Genomic DNA, 25,119 nt, shown 5'->3' with positions numbered 1-25,119 from the left:
ACTTCATATATTCTCTTCTCCTCTTCTACTTCTCTGTGCTTTGCTACCACTTGCAGCGTCATGTTGTATTTCTCACACCGTTTATAAGTTTAACCATTGCATGCTCTCCTTAGATGGGCCGAAAGTCCTGCAGAGGTCAATGGATATTACAGTCCACAACAAAACCGAATAGGTGGGTTAGTTTTCATCATTAAACGTGACGTTTTTTGGAAACTGGCCGCTGTACTTCAAATAAAGAAAATAAACATCAAAGAAATAACATTCGGTCTACAAGACAAATTTTCTTTTTGTTTCTCAAAGATTCTTGCCAAATTAAAGACTTTGGATATTTACCTCTTTAAAAATTGTTCAGCTAGATGAGGCATCACGGCCAACGTCTAACTACTAAAAATTTGTCGGTAAATCTATATAATCGTAGTTATCTCGTCTTATTATTGTTTTTTTCTTCGCAGTATTTTTGGCTGGAATCCTGCAATCTCCATTTTACAGAAAAGGCTACCCAAAGTAAGTAATAATGAAAACGTTCACTGGCATTCTAAGAGAGACTGCTGTAGGGTAAAGAAATACACGAACTATTTTCCTGCCTCTTTTCTCTCTCGTCGGGTTAGTAACACGACAAACATAGCCATGTTATTGTTATTTGCGCGATCAGTAACCTTGTTAACTTAAGACATGAAACTGTTTTTGAAACTGATCTAAAAAGGTGCTCTGAGGTGTTATGCTAGAGGTGCTATGATCTAGTGATCAGAACACTTTTTTAACCAGTTTCAAAAATAGTTGCTAATTTAAACGTTATTAAATTTCGAAACAAATTCAGGCTGTCATATTCGACGTTCCCCATCACTGCTTGCCACTCATTGAGACCCGTTCTTGTACAATCAAAGTTGCGTGGAGTATAAGAATTTATCTTAGTAAAACTCAGTGTACAATGCTGTCCCTGTAGATATCTCAACTATGGATCATTGGCAATGGTTATTGGACACGAAATTACACACGGATTTGACAGCACAGGTAGTTATAGCTATATATAATGAATGTCTTGCAACATATCTTCAATTTGGCAAAACAGATTTGCAGAGAAAATAAATTAAAAGAATTCCATTACAAATTCTTACACAGAATTATAGTCACCAAGAAAGAATTATGCCGCTTCGGTATCAAACAAGATAGTGATTGTTTATATTGTGGAAATAAAGACTCCATCGAACATACCTTTATTAACTACCAATTTTCAAAAGCTTTCCAGCGAAGAGTTATTCAATGGTTCAATAACGTTAATTATACTAATCAACACCCGTCTGTTAAAGAAACTTTATTTGGCCTTTTTCCCACCTCTTCAATTGCAAACAAAACTCTGTTAAGAAAACTCAGTTATACCATGTTGTTTATGCGCTATTACATATACACCAGCAAACTCCACAATAGATCAATTACTTTCTCTGATTTTGTCAATAAATTAAACACAAAATATAACGTTGAAAATATAGATTAAATTCAACTAATAGTTAAATATAATAAAGAAGATGCTCCTTCAAGGGCACCGTTCTAGTCTAATCAGTTAGTTTCATGTATTTAGTGTTTTAAGGGTAGACATCTCTTTTCCCTTACGTAGGTGGTATACATAATGATATTGGAACATTTAGATAGAATTGAATTGCAACGTTTCTTGGTCTTGTAAGTAGTTTGTATGTGTACTTGACAGACACACCATGTTGTAAATAATGTTTGTATTTTGAAATAAAGCATATGGCGTAAAAAAAAAAAAAAAAAAAAAAAATAATAATAATAATAAAATAATGAATATCAATTAATTTGATCAGTAATTGGCGGGTTATCTGTAGCTGCTCCCTATTTTCAGTTTTGTTCGCCTACCATGCCTTTCCGGAATGTTTGGTAGGAGTGAGACGCCCAGACTGTAAAACCTCTTGGTCTATTTAAGACTAAAATGTATGTTTTTCCATACCGTATTCCAAACCTGACCTCTCAAGCCTGTACCATCCTTAAAACTTCATATTTGTATAAGGTCTTAGATCGTCTTTCTAGGAGTCTGATAGATATTCGCAGAAGGCACTGTTGAAAGTTTTACACCGGGAGATTATTACCCTCGTCAAGGTCGTCACATAACTCAAATATTTGAGGGATAAATTGTGGAAGTTCTAAAAGCTGTTGATAAATAATTTACGTTTTTAGGGCGACTTTTTGATAAATATGGAAATGTGAAGGATTGGTGGTCTTTCAGTTCGACGCTGGATTTTGAGAGAAGAACTGAATGTCTGGTAAATCAATACAACGACTACCAAGTGTTTGGAGAATATGTAAGTAAGACAAAACGTCACACCTTGACAACGTACTAAAAGTCCTAATTAGTGGTCATACATTCTTTTGTCATTTCATCACACATTTACAGTTAGAACCACTTTGATTTGTAAATTATACTCTCTGAAAGTACTGCTCAATGGCTTTCATTTGATCATTCCCGGCCCAGGTCATTATTCGTTCACACTGTCAGCTGTTAGAAGATAAAAGGGCGTAATACATTTTGTTTGACATGCTTCCACCATGTTCCAATTACAATCTGACATATTCCACCCACATACTGAAAGTTAGGTAGAACCTCCTTTAAATTGTATACCTGCTTAATACATTGTTCTTTAATAGTCCCACATTCCATAGGATCCCACCCGTGGACTTGAAAGTTAGAAGACGTAAAACAACTTTGTCTTGTATTATTGTCTTGCAGATAGATGGCAAACAAACTTTGAATGAAAACATAGCTGATAATGGAGGGATAAAGCTTGCTTATGAGGTAAGCCATCATTTTAGTTATTTATTTTCTGATTCTAGTAAGCTGAAGATAAAGTTGACATGTTTATCTAATAGCAGATAAAGTATTTGCCATTCCTAACGCGTTTTAGACTAGCACAAAGGGATAAAAGCAAAGAAAAATAAATGGCGAAGTGAAAAAGTGGACAAAACAATCCCTTGTGATCCTCTATGATATCGAACAGTTACTATCTTGGATCCGCTGTCTTGAATATAGTAAATAGAACGTAAATGTCTAGAGGCCCACATCTTTCCATTAATCTTGTAATTTTCTACCTGCAGCCGAAATCCAAACTTTATTCAATCTTTAAGCGTTCTTTTTATTACTGAAAGGTCATATGCTTGTTTGGCACTTAACACCTTATACATTAACAATTTCCTTCTTGATCCACTCTAATTGAATATTTAGGCTTATCAATCTTGGGTCAAAGACAATGGAAAAGAGGAACGGTTGCCTGGCCTGGATTTCAGTGTGGACCAGCTTTTCTTTATCGGATATGCTACGGTAGGCTTGCCACTCTTTGGCATTTGAATTCTTTTTAATTATTAGACGTTGTAGTAGCATGTAACGTTCGGTAAAAGCTAAAAAAAGTGAAACCAAAATGAAACTGTTTTGGTAGCCCAGTTTTCCCTTGGATGGTCTTGTTGCTTAGTAACCAGTTTGGTCTCGTCATTGCCGTGTCAAAATTGGTCTCGTTAATTTGTTATGGACAATACAAGATTGGAAAATGATAATGCACATGCAGTTTGGACCAATAATATCAATGCATAATGCAATTAATAATCGTTGTTAATCCAACAAACTTCCCGCTATACTACCGTGGAATCATCTCTAATTTGAGTTGAAAATTCTAACTAGGACTCGGTAATAAGAAGGTCAACCTCGCATACTTCAAGAATAGGTAACATTTGTCCTCTGAAGTATGAAAGTCGTTAGTCGGAAAGTATTTTCTTTACAGCAATACTTCTAACATGACTCTGTTTCTTCATGTTAGCCATGGTGTAGCGTCTACAAAAAGCAAGCTGCTCTTTTCCAGTTGAAGAATGACGTACATTCATATCCAAAATACAGGTACATGTATGAATCTTTCAACTCTTCAATGCTACGTTTCGTGGTTATCATGTTTGGGACACATTAGGTTACCATAGCATCAATATGACCTGTTAAAATCCCCCTTAATTTTAGCTTTAAGTACTTATATTTCAAAAACGGCACAGTGAAAGTTTTTTATATTGTCAAATTTTGATTAACAGAATAAGACACAACTTTTGGCAAAGTCTAAAAAATTCTTTTTATAGGGCTCAGAGCCAACTTAAATTTTCAAAACTTTAAGGTGACTCTCAACTCCGTAGACAGATTTTTTAAAACCTTTGCTAAAAGTTGCGTCTTATCTTGCTAGTCACAATTTGATAATATGAAAAAAAAAAAAAAATTCATCGTGCCTTTTTCCTAAGCCCTTAAAGCTACAATAAGGGGTGTTTTTAGCATGTCATACTGGTACTATGGTAACCTGTTGTGTCATGGAAATGATAATAACGTGTTCACCAATGATTGGGCAGTCTATTTATACCATGACTATAGCATCAGTTGATAAAGAGTGCATAATTATAATTTATTACCCATAAAATCTAACTCTTGGAGAATGCTGGAAAATGTTTTGAGCCACCATGAGTTAAAAAAAAAAGAAAAAGATCTTAAGATTGTTAACAGGAATTAAAATTTTAAGCTTAGTCCCCGGCGCATCCGGGTTTCGAATTCAAGATGATTTCATCTAGTATGGTTAAAATGGGTAGACAGACCTTGTTGTTGTTGAAGGTTGATTGGCAGCATTTCGTCTCCGTATCCTAGCATCATGATGACAAACTGATATGTCGACTTGGTGCCTACCTCCTTGGTTTGTTAACATTTCTGCCTTACGAACTTGTGCCTAAGTTTGTATGGGAAAATTTAAACTGATCTGAACTTGGTATAGTATTTCAGGCATTGTTTAATTCCCCGTTAGCTTTTGAGCCAGCAGATTTTTCGACATTTGAAGAATAATTTTAGCCGCCTCTCTTTACGGTAATCTGCTTTCGTATTTGACTATTAGCTTTTAGGCCGTTAAATGGATGATTGTTAAACCTCACTGACATTACGAGACCCTCAAATAACCTTCCTTTGGATCTGTGTTGTCACGCCGTTATGCCAGAAGTAGACACGATTTGCTGTAGACTAACGTTATTAAAATTGGTTGTGCACTTTCTACCCCAGAGCAACGTACTATCTTTGAATCACTTTTAACCATTTTAGAGTCCTCCTTTGAGTCTTGTTTGTTCACATACCTTCCATTTTTTCGCAGGATACTTGGTCCGCTGTCCAACTTTAAGAAATTTGCAGACGCGTTCGGTTGTAAGCGTGGAAGTAATATGAACCCGTATACCAAGTGCTCGGTGTGGTAATCACGGGTCATTATTTCCACTTTTGCTCGTGGTTAATTCTTACATTTGTGCATTTTTACAAACCATTTTCGTATTATCGGTATTGGAATAGAACCCTAGCTTGCAACTGAGGCTAATGCGGGAAGTCTTCAAATGCAAATGACATTAGTTTCGTTTTAATGATATTCCGCAGCACGAGCCTCCATTGCAAGTTAGTTCCAGTCCAATACCGAGAATGGTCTATTGCAATAACGTAACGGGTACAATGTTAGAGGGTCTGGATAAGTTGCTGACTGGAATCTAAGCTATAATTTCAGCCCATTTTTTAAGCTATCAATAAGCGTTGTAGCTCTCAGACCTCAGGTGTCAGTTATAAAGCCAGAGTCATTTCTAATCTTACAGTAAAAATAAAACCAAGTCTTATCAAGACCCTGTTAGAATGAATAGCAACGTTAAGTATGCGTAGTTCCATTTTCCGTGAGACTACAGTGAACTCACTCAAACGGACGCAACTGTGGAAAGTCCACCCGTTATAAGGCATACATATGGCTAGTCTGGGCCACCTTAAACTCGAGTATTTCTATCCAAACTTTTAAAACCTTTTTGAAAAGTTTCAAACTTCGGGCCGTTTTACTCCGCCCTCATTTCAGGAGTGAACAGTTTATAATTTTGCTCAGTCGTCAGGTTATCTTGTTCAGGCACGTGACAATAAGTGGTTGAATTCGGGAACGGAGATCGCAGCACCCATCACTATTCAAAACTTGACATTGGCATTTTATATGGATGGCCACGCGTAGTTGTATTTTCTGTGGGACTGCAGTGAGCTCACTCAAAAAGGTCTCCATTTAAAGCTGACATCTTGCTAGTCTTGGCCATATTATACTCGTTAAACTTTTTATAAATTTTAAAGGAAGTTTAAAACTTTCGGCCCTTGTACTCCGCCCTCGCTTAGCGAGTGAACAGTTTATAATTCCGCTCAGTTGCTAGGCAACCTTGTTTAGTCACGTGGCAATAAGTTATTGAATACGGGGACGGAGGTCGCAGTACTCATCAATATTCAAAACTTGACGATGACGTTTTATATGGATGGCCTACTTGATTTTTATCTCTTAGCTCCCACGGGTTCTCGATCTGAACGGAATTTTTTTGGGGGGGGGGGGGGGGCAGGGGTGGGTACGATAAGTTCCCCGCCCCACACATCCAATCTTTTATTGCCACGTGACTGAAGACGTGAAACGGTCAAAAGCTTTGAACTTGCATTCTTTTTAACTTTGTGAGTGGAGTGTTTTCTTTGGGTATTGTATTCTAAGCCGTCAAGAAAGAGTTTCCATCGTCGTAGGAGTGAAACAGTTCCCACATAGAGTTGTCACCCTTAGGTATCGAAATTGTGACAAACCGGTAATTTCTGAACTGCGGGGTTGGTTTCCATAGAAACGTGTGACTGGTTACGAGTCACGACAGGTAACCCTAACGCTAAGTAGGCTAGCTTGTCATAAGTTCCATTCTCTTGAGCCACAGTTTAAACTACTGAGGAAGTACAATAATAGTTTTTAGTTTTCTAGAACATAATCTCGTAGGCTACATTGGGTGGATTTCTGTAGGTTAAGTAATGTATGAATGCGAGTCCAATTAAGGATTCTCCCTACAAGTGATAATATAAAATCTTCTCAAAAGCGTAGGAGCCTTTAGGCTTTGCAATTTGACATAATTTCAGTTACGTTTTTGTACCTAACTGGGAGGTGCGGTGGCCTCATGGTCAGTGCGTTTGTCTCCGCGTCGAGTGGTCCGGGTTCGAGCCCAGGCCAGCGACATTGTGTTGTGTTCTTGGGCAAGACTCTTTACCCTCAGAGTACCTCTCTTTACCCAGTTGTATAAATGAGTACCGGAAAATTTAATGCTAGGGGTAACCCTGCGATAGACCAGCATCCCATCCCGGGGGGAGTAGAAAAAGTCGTAGTCGCTTCATGCTACATAATAGGGGATAAGCTCTGGCCTGATGGGCCACTTGGCTCCTATGCAAACCTTACCTACCTTTACTTTTTGCACCTAACTGCGTGTGTTTTACTTTTGTTATTTTCAATTAGCGTAGGTCTATAAAAACGGCTTAATTATGTTAATAAATGTGTTTGGTAATGTTTGTAATAACTGAGTAGTTAACGTTTGTGGATTATTTTCTTTTCTTTTTTCTTTAGTTAACAACCATTATTCGTTAATTAGATTTCATCTGATTTCAAATAGAAAAATCAGTTAGTCTTGATTGCTTCATTTTGGATTATAGTTCAGTTTTTAAATGTCAGCAACCATATTGTCAGGAATCCCAGCAAGTTCTAAGGGACCCTGTCCCCCATTGACTTTGCATTTTCTGTTTTTCATGTCGCTTCAAAACTTTCGACAAAACTACAGGATTTCTTATTGTAATATTTTGCTGTCTTGATTTAAATTAAGATAGCAAGGTAGGCTTTTTATTTACAGTCGCGTAAAATCACGGATTGTTGTAAATGTAAAGTATGTTAGTTTGTTTGCTGCATGTAACATTATAGGGTAAGAGATGCAAAGTATATTTTTGTGTTTAATTGATTGTTAGGTAAGAGCAAACATCAAATCGTCATATTTGTTATTCTGGCGGTTTTTTTTCTCTCACTGGAAATGACAAAATAGGATGTGACGATTTTGGAGAACGATTTTGATGAATACACCAAGACCACTTTATGTGACCCAGTAGGGAAATTGCGAGTCCTTAGGTCAGCGGCGAAACCCTTGTTAAATTTAATTTCTGTAATTTGCAATTTCCGAATTTCTGAATTCTTTCTCAGTGCTATTTTTAGTGTGAAAATAATTACTTCTCGGTACAAAGAAGCGATTTGGTTTCTGTTTCTGTTTTAGGTAGAAACCATCTTTAAATTAGTAAAGTGACATAAGATTGATGTTAGATGTTGTGAATCAATATTTGACAGTGCTGCAAAAAAATGACAATTTTGTGCTTTTGGAGAAGTCGTGATGGATATTGACGAAGCAAAATATGGCTCTTAACTGGACTGGAAATCATTTCGAATCAAACCAAATCTGTTTTTATTATAGCCTTGGTAACGATTATTGCCTTGGTAACGAAATTAAGTGTGTGGTTTTTAGAAACTCTTCAGGTTTCTCTCTGATGCAAAATCATTGATATCGAAGGTTTCAGGTCCAATCTCCACTCCAAATTATATAATACAGTCAAACCTGTATTAAGCGGACCTCACATTAAGCGGACACCCTTAATTAAACGGGCAGCATACAGTGCAAGTCCCATTTTTCTTTTCCCACCTTCACTGTAAAACATACCTGTATTCAACGGACACCTCTGTTAAGCGGACGCTGACACCTTAAACTTGAGTTTTACAGTCATTTCTATTGTTAGAAACCAAAAAAGACACTGCAAAAAAAATGCATGACTTTTTTTGTCCACGTTTTAGCAGATCGGTCCTTTAAGTTTGCCAACAAACTGAGCTGTAACAGAAATGCAATATTTTGTTATTCGGTTTTGTTTTTATAGAACTCTTGTTCTTGTTTGATTTTGTAAACTTTTACATGATTCGATCAATATAGAAACAGTTACAGTATACTTAAAACGTTTTACCTCATATACTTGTCATTGTTTAATTATGGAAATACGGTATTTCAGAGTTCTTAACCGTTCACGAGAATGCTATTTGACCCTTGCAAGTCTTTTGATACTGACGAATATTATATGACCCTTCTAAGAAGAATTCTGAGGAAACCTGTTTTCAACGGGACACCCTGTATTAAGCGGACACTAGCATGGGTTCCGAGGGTTTCTAATACAGGTTTGACTGTAAGTCAAATTATTCTCTCATTTCGATTGGTTCCAACCTATGATCTATCAGAGGATAGAAGCATAGATGACGTCAATATAACAAACGTTTTCCCTCTGATTTTCTTTTTAAGTTTTGAGAATTTTTTAATATTTCACGTTACTGGGAAAAGGATAAGGCAGAGAAAAGTCTTGTGGAGGCTATGAACAGGTACGAAAAGCAGGAAGAAGAAAGAAAAAGATATTTCTTTTTCATTAGACTCGAAAAAAATACTCGACAGGTTTCAGCTGGCAACTGCAAGACTAAACCAAACACAAAATTGGTTTCAAAATTATTTCGAGGTAAGAATTTATTGCTTTGCCTAGAATTGAAGAAACCTGATGAGCGAAATGTTTATGAGATGAATTTATTTAAAATATTCAACTTTTCCCAGTCTCAAGAAACATCACAACACCACTTCTTAAAATAAACACATAATCTTGCATGCTTTAGGATGCGAATGTTCCAGTTCGTTTCAAACAGCGCCCTCGTCAACTATCACGCTTTATCAGGAGCCATAATCGGGGACGGAGACCGTAAGCGCGCGCCATTTCAAGTATTGGGGTTGTCCCCATGATATGGGACAATAATTCTATTTTTAGGACAAATTGTGCCGTCACCTGCGGCACACGCGCGTCCATGTTGCGAGGATTTTTGCGGATGTCGCGCGGGGGAAATGGCGTCCGAAAATCCCGAAATGTTTCATGTTTTTGCCCCACAACTCAACGCGTTTACGTCTGTTGGAATTTTGCTTAAGTATTTTCGTCGTAAGCTGCTCCAGTTTGAGTGAAGTAAGACAGTGTCGAACTTAGGTATGTTCCGCTGTAAGCTTATATATATCGCTGACCAAGTGGTGTTCCGACTGATGCTTCTTTTACATGAGCTGTACATTACTCCACTTTAAATTTTACATATGTTGAAGATTAACAGCTTTTCCATTACACAGCAAAAAACTAGCTGGATATATTTAGATATAGCAGATCTTCAGGACTTCATAGTTTCATAGCTCCTTTTGCCACACGCTTGCGAGGAATTTGTCAGTCTATCGCGACCGAAAAGTAAACACAATAATTGCTAGTTTGAGTTTCGCTTGAATTGTAAGCAACGCTTGATGTTTCATCGAGGCTTAATAACTTTACGTCCGTAGATACTGCTCAGTTTTATTCGTGTAAAAATCCAGTAAATTCTCTGTTGTCGATGAATGAGAGCGCCCGCCGATGCGTGTTTTGTACAGTCAGTAAACATGACAAATTGTACTTCCGCCGCACTTTCGTGTGAAAGCGTACATCGAACTCAAACAATAGCTCTATAGTTTTTAAATATGTTTAAGATTGATAAATGTTTGAGAACATATTAAAAGCTAAGCTGAAAATATGTGAATAAAGCAGAAACAATCAGCAAAGTTACGATGACGCTTTCTTTAATCAACTTGGAATAACGATTTCGATTTTGTTGATCGAGTTGTCAAAACTCCTTGTCTATTTTCATTTTCGCAGTGTAAAACTTCGCTATGCTTATGTTGAAGAAACACACATGATGTTAGTAGCCTTTTTTGCAGTCGTGAAATATGTTGCAGCATCTCAGCACAAAAGATAACGAAAGATATCTTTGTCAAGATTTGTTGACAATTGAAAACACCGACTCGGACTTGAAAGTGCACGAGCTGCACTATGCAAATGAGCTAATTGTACGCGTCAGACTTTCCTTTCAAAAACCTTTGCAAACTCACCAAACAAGCAGAGACAATAAGAAACCATCAAAACAGGTTTTGGTTATGATTAAACATTGTCTGAGAAACTCACAATTTAACTCGATACCAGAGTAGAGAGTTTTCTTGCTATATTCTTAAGCATACGCGTAAGCTTACAACTAGCGTGAGCAGATCTTATTATTCATTCCCAGCGCGAGATCGAAGTCTTGTTTTCGACCCTGAAAAACCCACCTTTTCCGTTAGCTCAGAACATAAAACTACATATAAGCGCCCTGGTTCGTATTCCCTGCCTTATTCCCTGCCATCACGGTAAAAAATACGCAAGAGAATCTCTCAACTCTCACCATTTGATCACGCAACGTGACAACATCCACGCGAGAGCCCCTGACATGTGCGTGAATCCGCGCGGATATATGACGTCAGGATGGCGCAATTTGTTCTAAAAATAGAAAAATTGTCCCATATCATAGGTGCCCGCGAATCCCGAGACTTACGGTCTCCGTCCCTGATTATGGCTCCTGGCTTTATAGAATAATTAAATGAATGGGCGCGCCCTGATTGGTCAATCAGCTATGGTTTATTGTGCCAGTAAACTCATGGAAATTTCGCGTGTCTTCTCAATTATTATATAAAGAACAAACACTCGAAGAATTCGTAAATCACTCGCCTGCGGCTCATGATTTACGAATTCTTCTCGAGTTCTTCCAACATCCCGCGTGGTTTATCAGCATATAAACCATACAAATTTGAGGGCTATTGCTTAAAAAGAAATCAGTTAGAACTCATAATCAAATTGTTAAATAGAAACACGATTTTAAACAAATCCGTGCGTGTATTTTCTTTGGGCTATTTTCTAATTATCTATAAAACTCAGTGTAGGATGCTGTCCCTCTAGACATCTCAACTACGGGTAACTGACAATGGTCATTGGACACGAAATTACACACGGATTTGACAGCCCAGGTAGTATGATAATTATATAGATTGAATGTAAATTAATTTGAAGATTTTAAGGAAAACGACCACTTTTTTAAGTTTAAAAGACATGTTTCGAAAGAACTTCTGTCATCTTCAGTTGAATGAATGATTACAAAGCAAGTTGAATAATAAGTAGGCAAAAATGCTAATTAAGACAAATAGTAACAACAGAACGTGAAAAGGTGTAAATTGAAAGGATAATTTTAGATTTACATCGTGTAATTGCTGATTGAGGCAAGGTAGTTCTTTTTGAATATGGATAGCCTCCTTTATCTTGAGTTGAAAGCTGGTAGTGGCGTGATCTAAAATATGAAAGCAGTCTATTGAACACAATGAGCGACAACGTTCAGGATTCTGAAGATGTTTGAAGATGTGAGAGGCCCTATCAACGGCTAAGTGCTCACGTACGCGTGTGGAAAAATGTCGGGAGGTTTCGCCGACATAACAGGCATTACAGCCCGCACATGTAAACTTATAAACCACACGTGAACGAAACCCGCCGGGGATAGGGTTTTTCACACCAAAAAGGTTACCTATCTTAAAGGAAGAAAAAACTAATTTGATGTCTAAATCATTACAATAGCGCTTGATGAAGTGTCGAATCTTCTTCTGAGTGATGACAGAAAAATGGCCTATGTACGGCAGCTTAAAGTAAAACGTGGGCGAGGTGGTAAGGGGGTAGCCCCGGGGACAATGATTGCTATGGGTCCCAGTGATGTAACGGTTAACCACGTTTTCAATTAAATGGGCAGGGAAAAGGTTCTTTTTGAGAATTTCAGTAAGCTTGGTTATATCCTCGTGTAACCCCAACCAAGTGTTGTTGATCTTGTAGGCCCTGTCAACAAGAGTCCTAATGAGACCTACTTTTTATGAGTACGAGGTGAAGCTAAAATAATCAGTTAATAACCTAGTAAAGGTTTTCTTACGGTAAACTCTAGTTAGGAAGGAATTAGTGTCACTAATATCAATAAGAACATCTAGAAAGGGTAATTTGCGATTAAGTTCTTTTTTCATAGTAAACCTTATGTTGGGGTGCCTAGAGTTAATGTAGTCAAAAAATATAACAGCATCGTGCTCCGAGTGAAATAAACAAAAAGTGTCGTCAACATACCTACGATAAAATAAAATTTTAGAGTATTGAAAATTTTCCAACCATAGTTTTTCATGATGTCCCATAAAAAGATTGGCTAATACGGGAGCAAGGGGAGACCCCATGGCCACACCGTCAATTTGGTCATAGAAAGAACCGTTAAATAAGAAATGGGTCTGGGCGGTGGCTACAGTGAAAAGGCTTCTAAGTTCAGGTTTACTTAACTTAAGGTCAGGATTGTCCTCGGAAATGTAATTGACCGCCAGGTCAATACATTCCTTAAGAGGTATGTTAGTAAAGAGACTTTCCACATCGAAGGAAACCATAAATTTACCAAACATAGATAAAGATTGAATGTCCTGTACAAAAGTAAAAGTGGCTGTAGTACAGTGTTCAGTGGGATGTGCGGCGCCAAAAGATTGCATAGATATTTGGCCAGGTTATAATTGTAGGTTCCAATAGAAGACACGATGGGGCGAAATGGCGGAGTTGAGTCAGGTCCAAAATCCTTGTGCTTTGGACGGAGAACAGCATGTCCAAAACCTGACACTGGCAGAACCAACCACTCGGAGGGTATGAGCAGCTAGTGTCAAGGAAGCCATGAAACGAAACCAGCCAGTGTCAATGTCCGTATCATTATACAAAGCGTGCCAATCAGATCGAAACAAACTAGGCTCGACTTTCGCAAACACATACATCCGTACACATTTTAAACACACGAAAAAAATAAACAAGTGATCCCTAGCCTGGTTGCATGCAATGTTGTACCATATTTGTTGCAATAATTTGGCGTAGATGCAGAAAACTAAAACTAAAATCATCTGATACGGCAGGAAAATGTAATGGAAATTGTGAAGCTAAGGGAACTTGGAATTAGCACCTAGTACCTTGATTCTTCGGACTAAGGACAAGGGATCATTTCCACGGAGTACGCTCATTTCCATAAAGGGGGATCATTTATACGGAGGGGGTCATTTCTTTGTAGAAGGCACATTTTAATACAACAGGATTCTAGTTTTAGGGAAAACAAGAACCATCACACAGAGGAGACGATTTATTTTTCTACAGAGACGGCTTTGCCTAGTTATGTCAGGCACTGGCACACAGTGGGCCACCGTGCCAAGTTTATTTACGATTGATTCAAGTATTGAGAAGCAGGAAGGTTTCTTGCCAGAGGAAATAAAAATAAAAATGGTCGGTTTTTCAAACAAGAAAGCAAGTACTCGACATTTCAAGAAAGTCTTGAAAACGACTTCTATGAAAATGGGCAACCAAACGGGTATTGATAAAATTTCCCACTGGTCATTTAACACGTAATTTGCGATAATCGGTATTGACATAAAGTAATATTCTGCCGACAAGGAGAACTAGGTGCGAGCGTAGTACGCGAATGCTCATGGTTAGACGTTTTTAAAAAGAGAGAGTTGAAAAACTTGTGACATTCTATGGTGAGCCTTACCAAGCGCAACTTCGGATAAGGTTTATTTTTTTGGTTTTAGTATTGTGTAAATTTAACAAATCGAATCTGGTTTAGCGTTGTCTGTACTCTTATCGACAACGATATGCGTCATCACAGCGGTCAAAATGTTGTTGTTGAGTTCAACTTCAAAGAAAGTGTTTATTTTTCTTTCTTTCTTTTTTTTTTCAGTGAGTGACCAAGAGCGTCACAAATTGACGCGAGCAGCGTTGTCAGGACTCTCATCGACAACGGCAAATTAGCCAGTCAGATTGCGAGATTAATAGCAATTGTGGTAAACATTCTTCCATGCTGTTGTTTATATAATAACCTTACAACCCCAGAGCTAGCGCCACCTCATTTGGTCGGGGGTACACGCTCGCTATTATTCCTAATTAGAGGTTTTTGGGGTTTACGTGTCTGGCTTTGGTACACGTAGGATGTTATTTGATTTATCTTTTATCCACTTTGTGTAACCTTTTTGTGTCAATTAAAACATATTTTGGGCCTGGCTGACCATCGCGCCCATGCCTCAGAACTTTTGATTAAGTTCGTTGGGTAGCGAAGGAAAAATAGGCATTGTATCAACGACTCAGAAATATTTGGAATACGGTTCATTTGCAAGGAGTTCAACCGGGTAATTCATTATGGCTCACCTTAGTAAAAACACTGAAAATTACTTGCAGGAGTGCGGATGGGCTGGAAGGAACAATCAACCAGGTACATGCTTACTTTTGGTTAATATAATTGACTTCCGGGAGCTCAGTGTCCGTAGGAGAGAATGTTCATCCACCATCATAATTAGTGCTCCATAAGATTAGTAGTTGCCAAAAAAAAAAAAAAACGGAATGCGAGAACCTTTGTTATCAACATTGACGCGCCGGAATGTTTTTCCTTTTTACCATATTTTTCATTTATTTTAATTTTTTTTTTTAATGTCTTGTTTTCCTTTTTAATTTATCTATTTTTAAGGGAGGGGCGGATATACAGGGCTTGATAGCAGGTCACGGCTAACATTCTTTTGGTCTGTCGTCAACTTTGTGACGACAAAGCAAAAGAATGGCTCCCCACGCAGACGAAAATGCTGCTGTTGTTTGGGTAGGGCCGGATCTAGGCAGACTTGCTATCGAGTTCCACGTGACGACGAGCCACAAGCATGCCACGCAAGGAAATCTAGACCTTTTAAGCTTTCATCTTTTGATTATCAGGGATTTCATATTGCTCTGCAGTTGCCTAGACGTTGCTAAAAGCGCAGTTGGAACCAAAATCGCCAGAAAAGATTCATTTTAATGTACCCCAGGTGTGACATGGAGGAAATGTCTGTGTTCACCTCCTGAAACGTGTGAAAAGAGAGAAGTCGTCAGGTAGAAGTTCAGAGAAAGCACGAGGCAAACGGAAGTGACAAGAAAATGGCAGATTTCCCATAATAAATTGTTCCCGGCAAGGCAACAGGCCTTGAAAACGAACGAGCATTTCCCACCTTTTTATAGCTTTGGTGATGTAACATTGCGTGCTTGTCAAGCTATTGCCCCGATATCGATTTCATTCTTCACAAGAATAGCCTGCGGGGCACATGGCTTGGTGAGTACCAATGAGTTAGCCTGTTTTATATTAGTACTTTTATTTATTTATTTTTTCTAATGAGGATTAGCGTATATCCCAGTCATTGTGGACAAAAGAACTATACTGCATTATTTCATTTCCGTTAGTTTCATCGGAATATGTCTTGGAGAATAACTATTCACCTCAGATCAGTATGCTGAACATGTCGTTCTCGCCCTCGTAACTGTTAAAGGTTTCTTTGTTTATACAAAGCGATCATTGTTCATTTTATGTTATTTACTTAGATCCTGGTTTATCATGATATCGTCTTTACTGTTTTTGCTAGAAATAGTCAACCTTTAATTAAGCCTTTTATTCAATCGTTTCCGAGTCAAAATTGCCCGAAATCGGTAAACTACAGTGGCCCACAAGTGCACACCAAATTTAAATCACTCACATCAAATTCAAATCACTCACACCGAATTCAAATCATTCACACCGAACTCAAATTACTCTCACTGAATTCAAATCTTTCACACCAAGTTTCACAACACCGACACCAAATTTCACAACGCTCACACCAAATTCAAATTTCCACACCGAATTTTAATCTTTACACTAAATTTAATTCATGCACCACATTAAACTATTCACACCAAATTCAAATCTTCACACCAAATTCAAATCTTAACACCGAATTAAAATCTTCACACCGAATTCAAATCTTTACACCAAATCGAAATCTTCACAGCGAATTAAAATCTTTACTCCAAATTCAAATCTTCACACCGAATTCAGCATCTTCACACCAAATTCAAATCTTCACACCAAATTCAAATCTTCACACCAAATTCAAATTTTCAACTCTTCCGGTCAGCGGTAACGTGTCGCCTAATGTTCTACTTCATAGATGGCAGATAATTTAGCCCAGCAACAAGCAACTGACTGTTTTAAATAAGGTTCAGTAGTATCAGTTCATATTTTAACATTGTTTCACATTTAGAAGTTTCATATTTTGTAATCCAATTTGCTGTTTGCTCCTTTGATATTTAATGCTATGAAATGGTTGGCTGGCATCTGTTCTACAGTTTTATGAAACATCAATTTGGGATCTTTCTTGGATACTTAATTTACTTTCCACACCCGTCTGCATGTACTTGTACTGTTTAAAGTGAGGTTTCATAGAAAGTATTGCTATGAACACTGTGACTGAACATTGTAACTGAACATTGGAGTAGTAGCGTTTGTCCATAAGATTTCTGCTGTAAATGTCCTTAGGGAGAATGCATCTACAGACTCTCAGTTGTGGTATCTTCTTGTAAGTTGTTAAGTATTTGGATAAAGAGGCCTTAAGGAATACCGTTTTGTTTAGCCGCATCATGTAGATAAACCATACAAAAACCTATAAAATTTAGTTGCCTTTTAAACAATTTTCGAATTGTTGTATTTCGTATAACTTTATCAAAAATATGAAATGTTTTTATTAAAGCTACCCTTTATATTGCAGTAACAAGGCATCCACTAGTGAGTTGCTTCCTCCCCCAGAACTCATTCTCGAAGACTGGAAGAGATAAAATCACCAGCTGATTTGTTTTGCCACTAGGGGATGTGGAGTGGGTTACCAATAGTGTTATATATGTGGCCACAATATGTTTTCTCACTGCCTACGAGCTTTCAGTTGATAATGGAATCAGCCCAACCTACAAGCTGTTCAGTGCATAAGACATGAATAATAATGCTGAGTGCTTCATATCCTGGGCTCTGTTTGCTGGACAACAAAATAACCACAAATCCTCAACCTCAGGTATTGAGTTTCTGGCTATCTGATTGCCTCTCAAACCTCAGTTAATTATATGGAAAATAGCTGGCTATGTTTTTTTTTAATTTCCATCGCTCGCCGCTTTGTCACTCAAAATATGTTTACAAAATATAACTTGGTCATCAAATAGAAAAGCATTTTATCATCGAAGCAAATAAACTTTACCGAAAAGCACAAAGCTCAATAACAAACAGTTACTCTTGGATACCTTTAAATGCTACAAAAACGGAACATTTTTCACAGCATTAACAAGACGTTTACGCAAAGATCTGAAAACCGACAAACTTGTCCAGAAAATTCAGTAACCCTTTTTACACCTTAACGCGAGCTTGTGGAATAATTGTTAAGTAAACAAGCCATGGGCTAGTGCAATAATGGCTGCAGGCAAGGGGCTTGCCCCGAAAAAAACTACAGATATGGATTGATTGTACATGTATGCCTATGAGCAAAGGCCCATAGCCACCTCAACACAAAATCTGCTAATTTACACTATACTCTGCTAACTTACAGTACCCTCAATTCAACAATTAATTCAACAATTAACTATGAAATTATGATATTGCCTGGCAAAGGTGAAAGCAACACAAGTGCAAACGATAGGTAGGAAAATAAAACATGGTAAAATAAATTTGATAACACAATTTGCGTAGTGTCTCCAGAGATAAGCATGCAAATGTTTAAGGGTAGTTGATTAACGTATAATTGTAGAGTCCCTGCTCATGACCCTAGTCAAGTGAAAAATCCATGCAATAGCCCATTAACATCTCAATTTCTCAAAATAACAGATAAATCTTTGAAAGTGAAGAATGATCATCGCAGTTAATTTTCCAATTTAAGCAATTGGAAAGAAGAAGCCTAAAAAAAAAAAAAAAAAAAAAAAAATCAGGGCTTCAACAGGATTCGAAACCGTGACCTCCGCGATACCGGTGCGATGCTCTACCAACTGAGCTAAGAAGCCACACATTGGGAGCGCGGTCAATTAGTTGATTTCATATCTTCCCGTGAGGAGTGAAATGACGTGAAGTTTATATGAAATAATTCATATATGAACTGCGGTTTTAGATGAAAGTGAAGAATGATCATCGCAGTTAATTTTCCAATTTAAGCAATTGGAAAGAAGAAGCCTGAAAAAAAAAAAAAAAACAATAAAATAAAATAAAAAATAAATAATTAAAAAAAAATTAATGTGCAGTGGCTTAGTGTGGAAAATTAACTGCGATGATCATTCTACACTTTCACCTACGACCGCAGTTCATATATGAATTATTTCATATAAACTTCACGTCATTTCACTCCTCACGGGAAGACATGAACTCAACTAATTGACCTCGCTCCCAATGTGTGGCTTCATAGCTCTGTTGGTAGAGCATCGCACCGGTATCGCGGAGGTCATGGGTTCGAATCCTGTTGAAGCCCTGATTTTTTTCAGGCTTCTTCTTTCCAATTGCTTAAATTGGAAAATTAACTGCGATGATCATTCTTCACTTTCATTTACAACCGCAGTTCATATATGAATTATTTCATATAAACTTCAGGTCAGATAAATCTTTGATCAGGTTGAAGACATAAAAATGTATTTTGCACGGAAATATTCCATATTTTTCCCTTTTAACTGTTTGTGTCCCTTTCAGTGAGATGAGATGCAGTAAATGATTTTCAAGTCAAGATCCTCCCTCAGCAAATGCAATAAGAAGATTGTAAAGAGCGAGTTCTTCCCTCCAATCACCAGGAGGAGTTAATTCTGCAGTATCAACCACATAATTAAAATATTCTTGAAAATCATTATGGCATTCATCAGAGTTAACATAATTCTCCAAAACAAAGCAGCATTGCTCCTCTGTGACAGGATGCTTTAAGTATTGAGCTGAATGCAATTCAGGTAGGTAGTAGAGCTCATCTGGTCTTCCAGGGACTGTTTCATGTCATGACTTGCGGATCAAATGAGTATTCCAATGATCCTTCACCATGTTTAGGTCACGCTGGATCGGACTAGAAAAACAAAATCACAGGCATTCCATTTGGAGATCATGCCCAGGCGTAAAAACTGATTGCTCCATTAGATCTTTGAAGAAGTTTATCCACCATGTTGCCTTACTCCGTCGATAAAATGACCACCATGCTTCTCTTCTTTGATTATGTGGTGAAGATCCATATATGTGACTTTCTATGTCAGCCATAAAGTAGCGTTGTGCAGCTGTTCATCGTATTCGTATCCTTGCCTGAAATAATATTTATCAAAAGCTCGTCCTTATCGAGCCCTTTGCCACAAAAGGAGCAGTAAATGTCATCAGGGAAAATAGTTTCAAAACAAAACTCACAGGTAAGAGATAAGTTCCCCGACGCGTAGCCCGCCATATTGCGTTGATGCGCAGGTGGGCTCAGCTGCTGATCAGTCTGTGATTCGTTCGGTGTACAACTTTCAATTTGGTGTGAAAACTTGAATTTGGTGTGAAGCTTCAATCCGGTGTGAATATTTGGATTTGGTATGAAGATTAAAATCAAATGCTGAGATTTTAATTCGGTGTGAATATTTTAAATTTAGTGTGAGTGATTTGAATTCGGTGTGAGTGAGTTGAATTCGGTGTGAGTGATTTAAATTTGGTGTGAATGATTTGAATTCGGTGTGAGTGATTTAAGTTTGGTGTGAGTGATTTGAATTAGGTGTGAGTGATTTAAATTTAGTGTTAGTGATTTAAATTTGGTGTGCACTTGTGGGCCACCGTAGGTAAACAGATATCTTTTTGAGATAAAAACACACTGTCTTAAATTTGCAAAACGTGCTTCGGATGACCATTTAAAACTGTGTTTTTATCTCAAAGTTATATTTATTTCTTGTCTGCTAGTAAGTAAGTAAGTAAGTAAGTAAGTAAGTAAGTAAGTAAGTAAGTAAGTAAGTAAGTAAGTAAGTAAGTAACAACTTTATTTACAGAGGGTAACACATAACAGTAAAAAACTGACGAACCAGTGGCCCTCTATCCTAAGTTACTAGTCTGCTACTAGTCCGCAATATCTTTTTGTATTATTTCTTACTTTGTGTAGCGTATTCATTAAACCAAGCCTCGAATGAAATCTCTTCGTCTCCACGTCATTCCCGTCCGATACAAATCATCTTGAGAGAGAAGGACGTAGTTGCTATCAGTACGTTATCGCAGAAAGATAACTAACTGCTTTCAGTTATTGCCGTAACCAATGTTTGCTTTGTCTTATATTTGCTTCTGCCTTGTACAGTTTTGCTTTGCCGGTCTCTCCTTTTTTCTTGCCTTCTTTAACCATGATTAGGCTTAGCAGATTTATTTATAAACTGGCGGTAATCAAAGCCTTCATTTCAGCTGACATTCAAACCCTTGTTTATAATTTTGATTCAGTCGCATCATTGATTATTGTTCGCAGTATAGTCCAGACTTCAGTCAGCATTCACACCTCTTGACCTTTCATTTTTGTTTTTTCTCATTTTAGAAAGAAATTGAAATTCTTGTTGCTTTCGTGTTTTATAATTTTAGTCACACTTGAATGACTGGGCTAATGCATCAGTCAATTCCAGCAGTGCCCATCCCCCCCCCCCCGGGCAACCGCGGGGCATTTGCTCAAGTTGTCAGTCCCGGGGGTGGAGCATCCGCAATTTTATCGCGGCCCTGGGGCTGGGCATTTGCGTACCCCGGGGCGACCCCCGGGCATTCGACACACGTGTTTTGGAAAGTGCCATGGATGAGTTCATCGGGAAAGACGAGGCGTTTGTCGAACAATGGCTTGTCCGTCAGGGACTAGAGAAACTTGTTTTTAAAGTTATGTTTTCTCAATTTTAGATATTTCTTCATTACTTGTAAGCATATAAATATAAGCGACAAGGTGAACTATATTTTGTTTATCACAAAACAATAACTGACGTGAACACGACTATTTCGCATTTCGCATTCAAAACTAGCCTGGCATTTTTTAAATTCATGAAAGTGGAGTTAAAATACTTAAGGTTTGCGAATTCAAATGATGCGATCTTGAAGACAGATCTTGCGAGCTTAAAATGCAATGCATCATCATTTAAAATGTCTTGATTCTTCACAGAAAAAGTAGCCTGCGAATACAGGCGCCTATCATCGCTCGCGGCTGGGGGCACGTCCGCCGCAATCCCAGCTATCCTCTAGCAAACTGCTAAAAACAAATATAAAGAAATAAATATAATCAGAATCAACTAACACGTGCTGTTGTCCTTGAAGTCTTACCGTTGCATTAAAATACTGAACAGTTGACCGTTTTATTCACTGATTAATTAAAAAACTGCGGAGGTGTTGGAAGGCGACGATCCCGGGGGCGGGGCATTTGCCCTCTTTCTTCGTCCCCACCCCGGGGCATTTAGACAGCTAATGTTTCCCCACCCCGGGGAATTTGCCCATTTTTTTTAAAAAAATGCTAATGCCCGGGGGTTAGCCCGGGGTGTGGATGGGCACTGCTGGAATTGACTGATGCATTATTAATATCATTGTGGTTCTGGTTGGAGTTAACTGATAACTGACGAATGGCAATAAATAGATAAAGAAATAATAATAACTGACAGCTGATAAATACCCAACAAGATATACACTAAAAGTCCGCATTTTACCCTCAGTTTGCGTTTTACACTGACCGTTTTATTTTCATTCCCAGTAGGGCTTCGATGTACGCGACGTTCGCAAGTTCTTCTGATACAAAGGTTATTTGACACGGTTTCGAGATCGAAAACGTCCAAAACCGTAATGATTCGATTTTGCGCTCGACCTTGCGCTCCCAAATTTTATTACATGTAACTCGACGCCTAAATCAACGTCGGACTTCAAAACTCAACACCTAATCTGATTACCTTAACAGATATCAACATCGGACTTCGTTACTCAACGTTTAACTTTACAGTAAACAACATTGGACTTTATTACTCAACGTTTCACTTTTAGTAACTCATACAGTATACGTAAACAACATCGGACTTTAATTGATGACTCAACATCCAACTTTACAGTGGTCTGTGATCAACATCGGACTTCATAACTCAACACCTAATCTAATATACTTTGCAGAAATCAACATCGGTCTTTTTAACCCTTGGACTCCCGTGCCGCCCGTAACCAGCCATGACGAGCCTTGGCCTGTGTTCCACTTCTTACGTCATCATCTTTGACCAAAATTGATATCATCTATACTCAACTTTTGCAGGAGGAAAAGATCTTTCCAATGATACCCAGATCAGAGTGATCGGTTCAATGGAGCCTGAAACATGCACGAAAATGCTCAGAAATCTGATTGAAAAACTCAGAGCAAAATTTCCTGCGACTACACGTGGCTACTCTATGGTAAAAATTGCCCGTCTCGATGATGCTTTCTCAGAATGTTTTGAATTGGAAGCAAGCCCAGTAAAAGGTCGATCACTGCAGCAAAAATAAAAAAAAAAAGATTAAAAAAAAGGGGAAAAAAGAAAGGCGAAAAATAAAATAAAATAAAATAAAAACGAAGAACCTAAAGACGTAGGTCACTTTCTTAAAATTTTGATTTCTACGGATGCCTGAGCAAAACTGACGTAAAACGCGGCGCTAGTGGAAAGAAAGGCATCCTGTCATGTTGCAAATACCTTTTTGAGTAGATTGGAGCTAATTTGGCCCACATCGAACCTGAAAATTTCCAAAATGTCCAAAAAATGCGTTTTTGGCAAAAAAAAAAAAAAAAAAAAAACCTTCGGGAGTCAATGGGTTGATCACGTAACCAAATTTTTCAAAAGATGAGTCCCTTGGTGCGTGATGAATTTGGGAAATCTATGCACAGCAAGCTCAAAAACGCCAGGAATTCAGCAAAATTTCAGTGGATTTAATTTTCAGTGGATTTAATTTTGCGGAATTCATTCCAAGACGCGCATTGTTATCATCGACCAATCAAATCAAGTCGAGTCGTATTTACAAATGAAAGATCTCACAAAGTCAGAGGAAACCCATTGCATCCAGTCGGCAATTCTTCAACTTATTCTTTTCAGTATTCTTAGGAAAATCTTATTTCTAAGCGCCATGTGGTAGTAGAAAGTTTTAGTTCTTCTTTTTTATGATGTAAGTACATTGTTTTCAGTTTTATTTTGTGCTTTTGAACGCGTAATTTTGACGTTCGCACAAATTCGCACATGCTTTTCGCACCTAGCGATTTTGCTCGATTGTAATGGCTTCGAATTTTTCCGGTGGCATTTTCAGGATTCAATTGAATGGCGATCAGCAAGAAATCTTGAAGTTTGCCGCCGAAGGCCATAACCTTCTGATTACAATGCGCGTCTCGGTGGGTTTCTCAAATAAATCACGAGGGTACCCGGGGAGCATTGTGGTTTGCGTGTTGACAAATCGTTGCTGACTACCCCCCGGTCGGGCTAATTATAGTGACCCAACGTACTATACGAACCGCAAAAGTGTCCTAACTTTTCTGACACGGCTGTTTTCGACTTTGCGAGCAAAGCAATCTGGAAATAAATGTTTCGTAGCGAAGGCGTTGTGGACGGAATCGCGTAGCGAGTGAACTGACATGGAACTTCAACATCTCTTCTTCGATTCTACGGAGGAATTGAGCCGGCAGGGTCATTTTCAGTGGATTTATTCGCCTGGAGCGGCGGGCACTCCGGAAATCAGTGTCCGGCCTTGTCTTTCTTTTAGTAGTGGAAACCCACAGAACAATAACTCGCCGAAATCGCGTTAGTTCGGCCTGAGGAGCTGGCAAACAACAAAGAACACAACACAGCAACAGGGTAAGTCGATTTTATTCACAAAATATCAGAATAATTGGCTTTTCAAGCAAAGCCGTTGCATTCCCATACAAACCTTTATAAATTCAAACCGTTGTAACACAACACCTCCATATGCTGCAAGGCGAGAGTCATGTTTCGCGTGGTCAAATTCGGTCATTATGTAATAGTACACGCCATATGTCACGTTAGCCTGAAGGTTCGCATAAAAAGGAAAAAAAAAAAGGATAACATTGAGAGCTTGGGCCGGCTGTGATTTGATGGCGGAGAAAAAGAGACTGGTGCACCGCGAAACATGCATATGTGACACCCACAAAACCTATACCGATTTCCCCAGCTAAATGGGCTGTAATATCACGAGCAATAAACATTAATGGCCTTATGTAAAAGACTACTGGCGAATAAATGACTGCAAAGCCGTCGGCAAAAATAATATTCAAATTACGCAATAGCATGAATAATTATTAAATTTGATGACAGCCCGTCTTTGAAAATTTGGACTTTGGCTTCTAAACATATTTCTTGGATTTACCTTGTACGATAATCAATCTTTAAACGAATTTTCTTTAACATTTTTTCTATTCTCCCATCCTTCGATAAGACGGGATTTGCCATTTGATCCTCGAGATGTAAAGATAAACATATTGTGTTTATGTAGATTTAATCGTTTTGTTCAATTTATTTGGTGTGGCATG

General features: G+C 38.1%; 1 protein-coding gene across 1 annotated transcript in view; it reads left to right on the top strand.

The window, feature by feature from the left end:
- Positions 1 to 7,858, top strand: part of LOC110051091 (endothelin-converting enzyme homolog) — a 27,655-nt gene extending 19,797 nt beyond the window's left edge. Inside the window, exons 13-20 of the mRNA XM_089289490.1 lie at positions 114 to 172; positions 453 to 504; positions 944 to 1,011; positions 2,191 to 2,315; positions 2,741 to 2,806; positions 3,233 to 3,328; positions 3,819 to 3,895; positions 5,163 to 7,858. Coding sequence (XP_089145616.1) covers positions 114 to 172; positions 453 to 504; positions 944 to 1,011; positions 2,191 to 2,315; positions 2,741 to 2,806; positions 3,233 to 3,328; positions 3,819 to 3,895; positions 5,163 to 5,262 — 643 coding nt within the window. The 3' untranslated portion in view covers positions 5,263 to 7,858. The remainder of the gene's footprint in view (positions 1 to 113; positions 173 to 452; positions 505 to 943; positions 1,012 to 2,190; positions 2,316 to 2,740; positions 2,807 to 3,232; positions 3,329 to 3,818; positions 3,896 to 5,162) is intronic.
- Positions 7,859 to 25,119: the final 17,261 nt, after the last annotated feature.

The sequence above is a fragment of the Orbicella faveolata genome, unplaced genomic scaffold, assembly GCF_042242905.1.
Source record: "Orbicella faveolata isolate gen_17 unplaced genomic scaffold, um_ofav_v1 contig_2, whole genome shotgun sequence".
NCBI classification, from domain to species: domain Eukaryota; kingdom Metazoa; phylum Cnidaria; class Anthozoa; order Scleractinia; family Merulinidae; genus Orbicella; species Orbicella faveolata.
The sequence above is the reverse complement of the archived record's forward strand: the minus strand, read 5'-3'. Positions and strand labels throughout refer to the sequence as shown.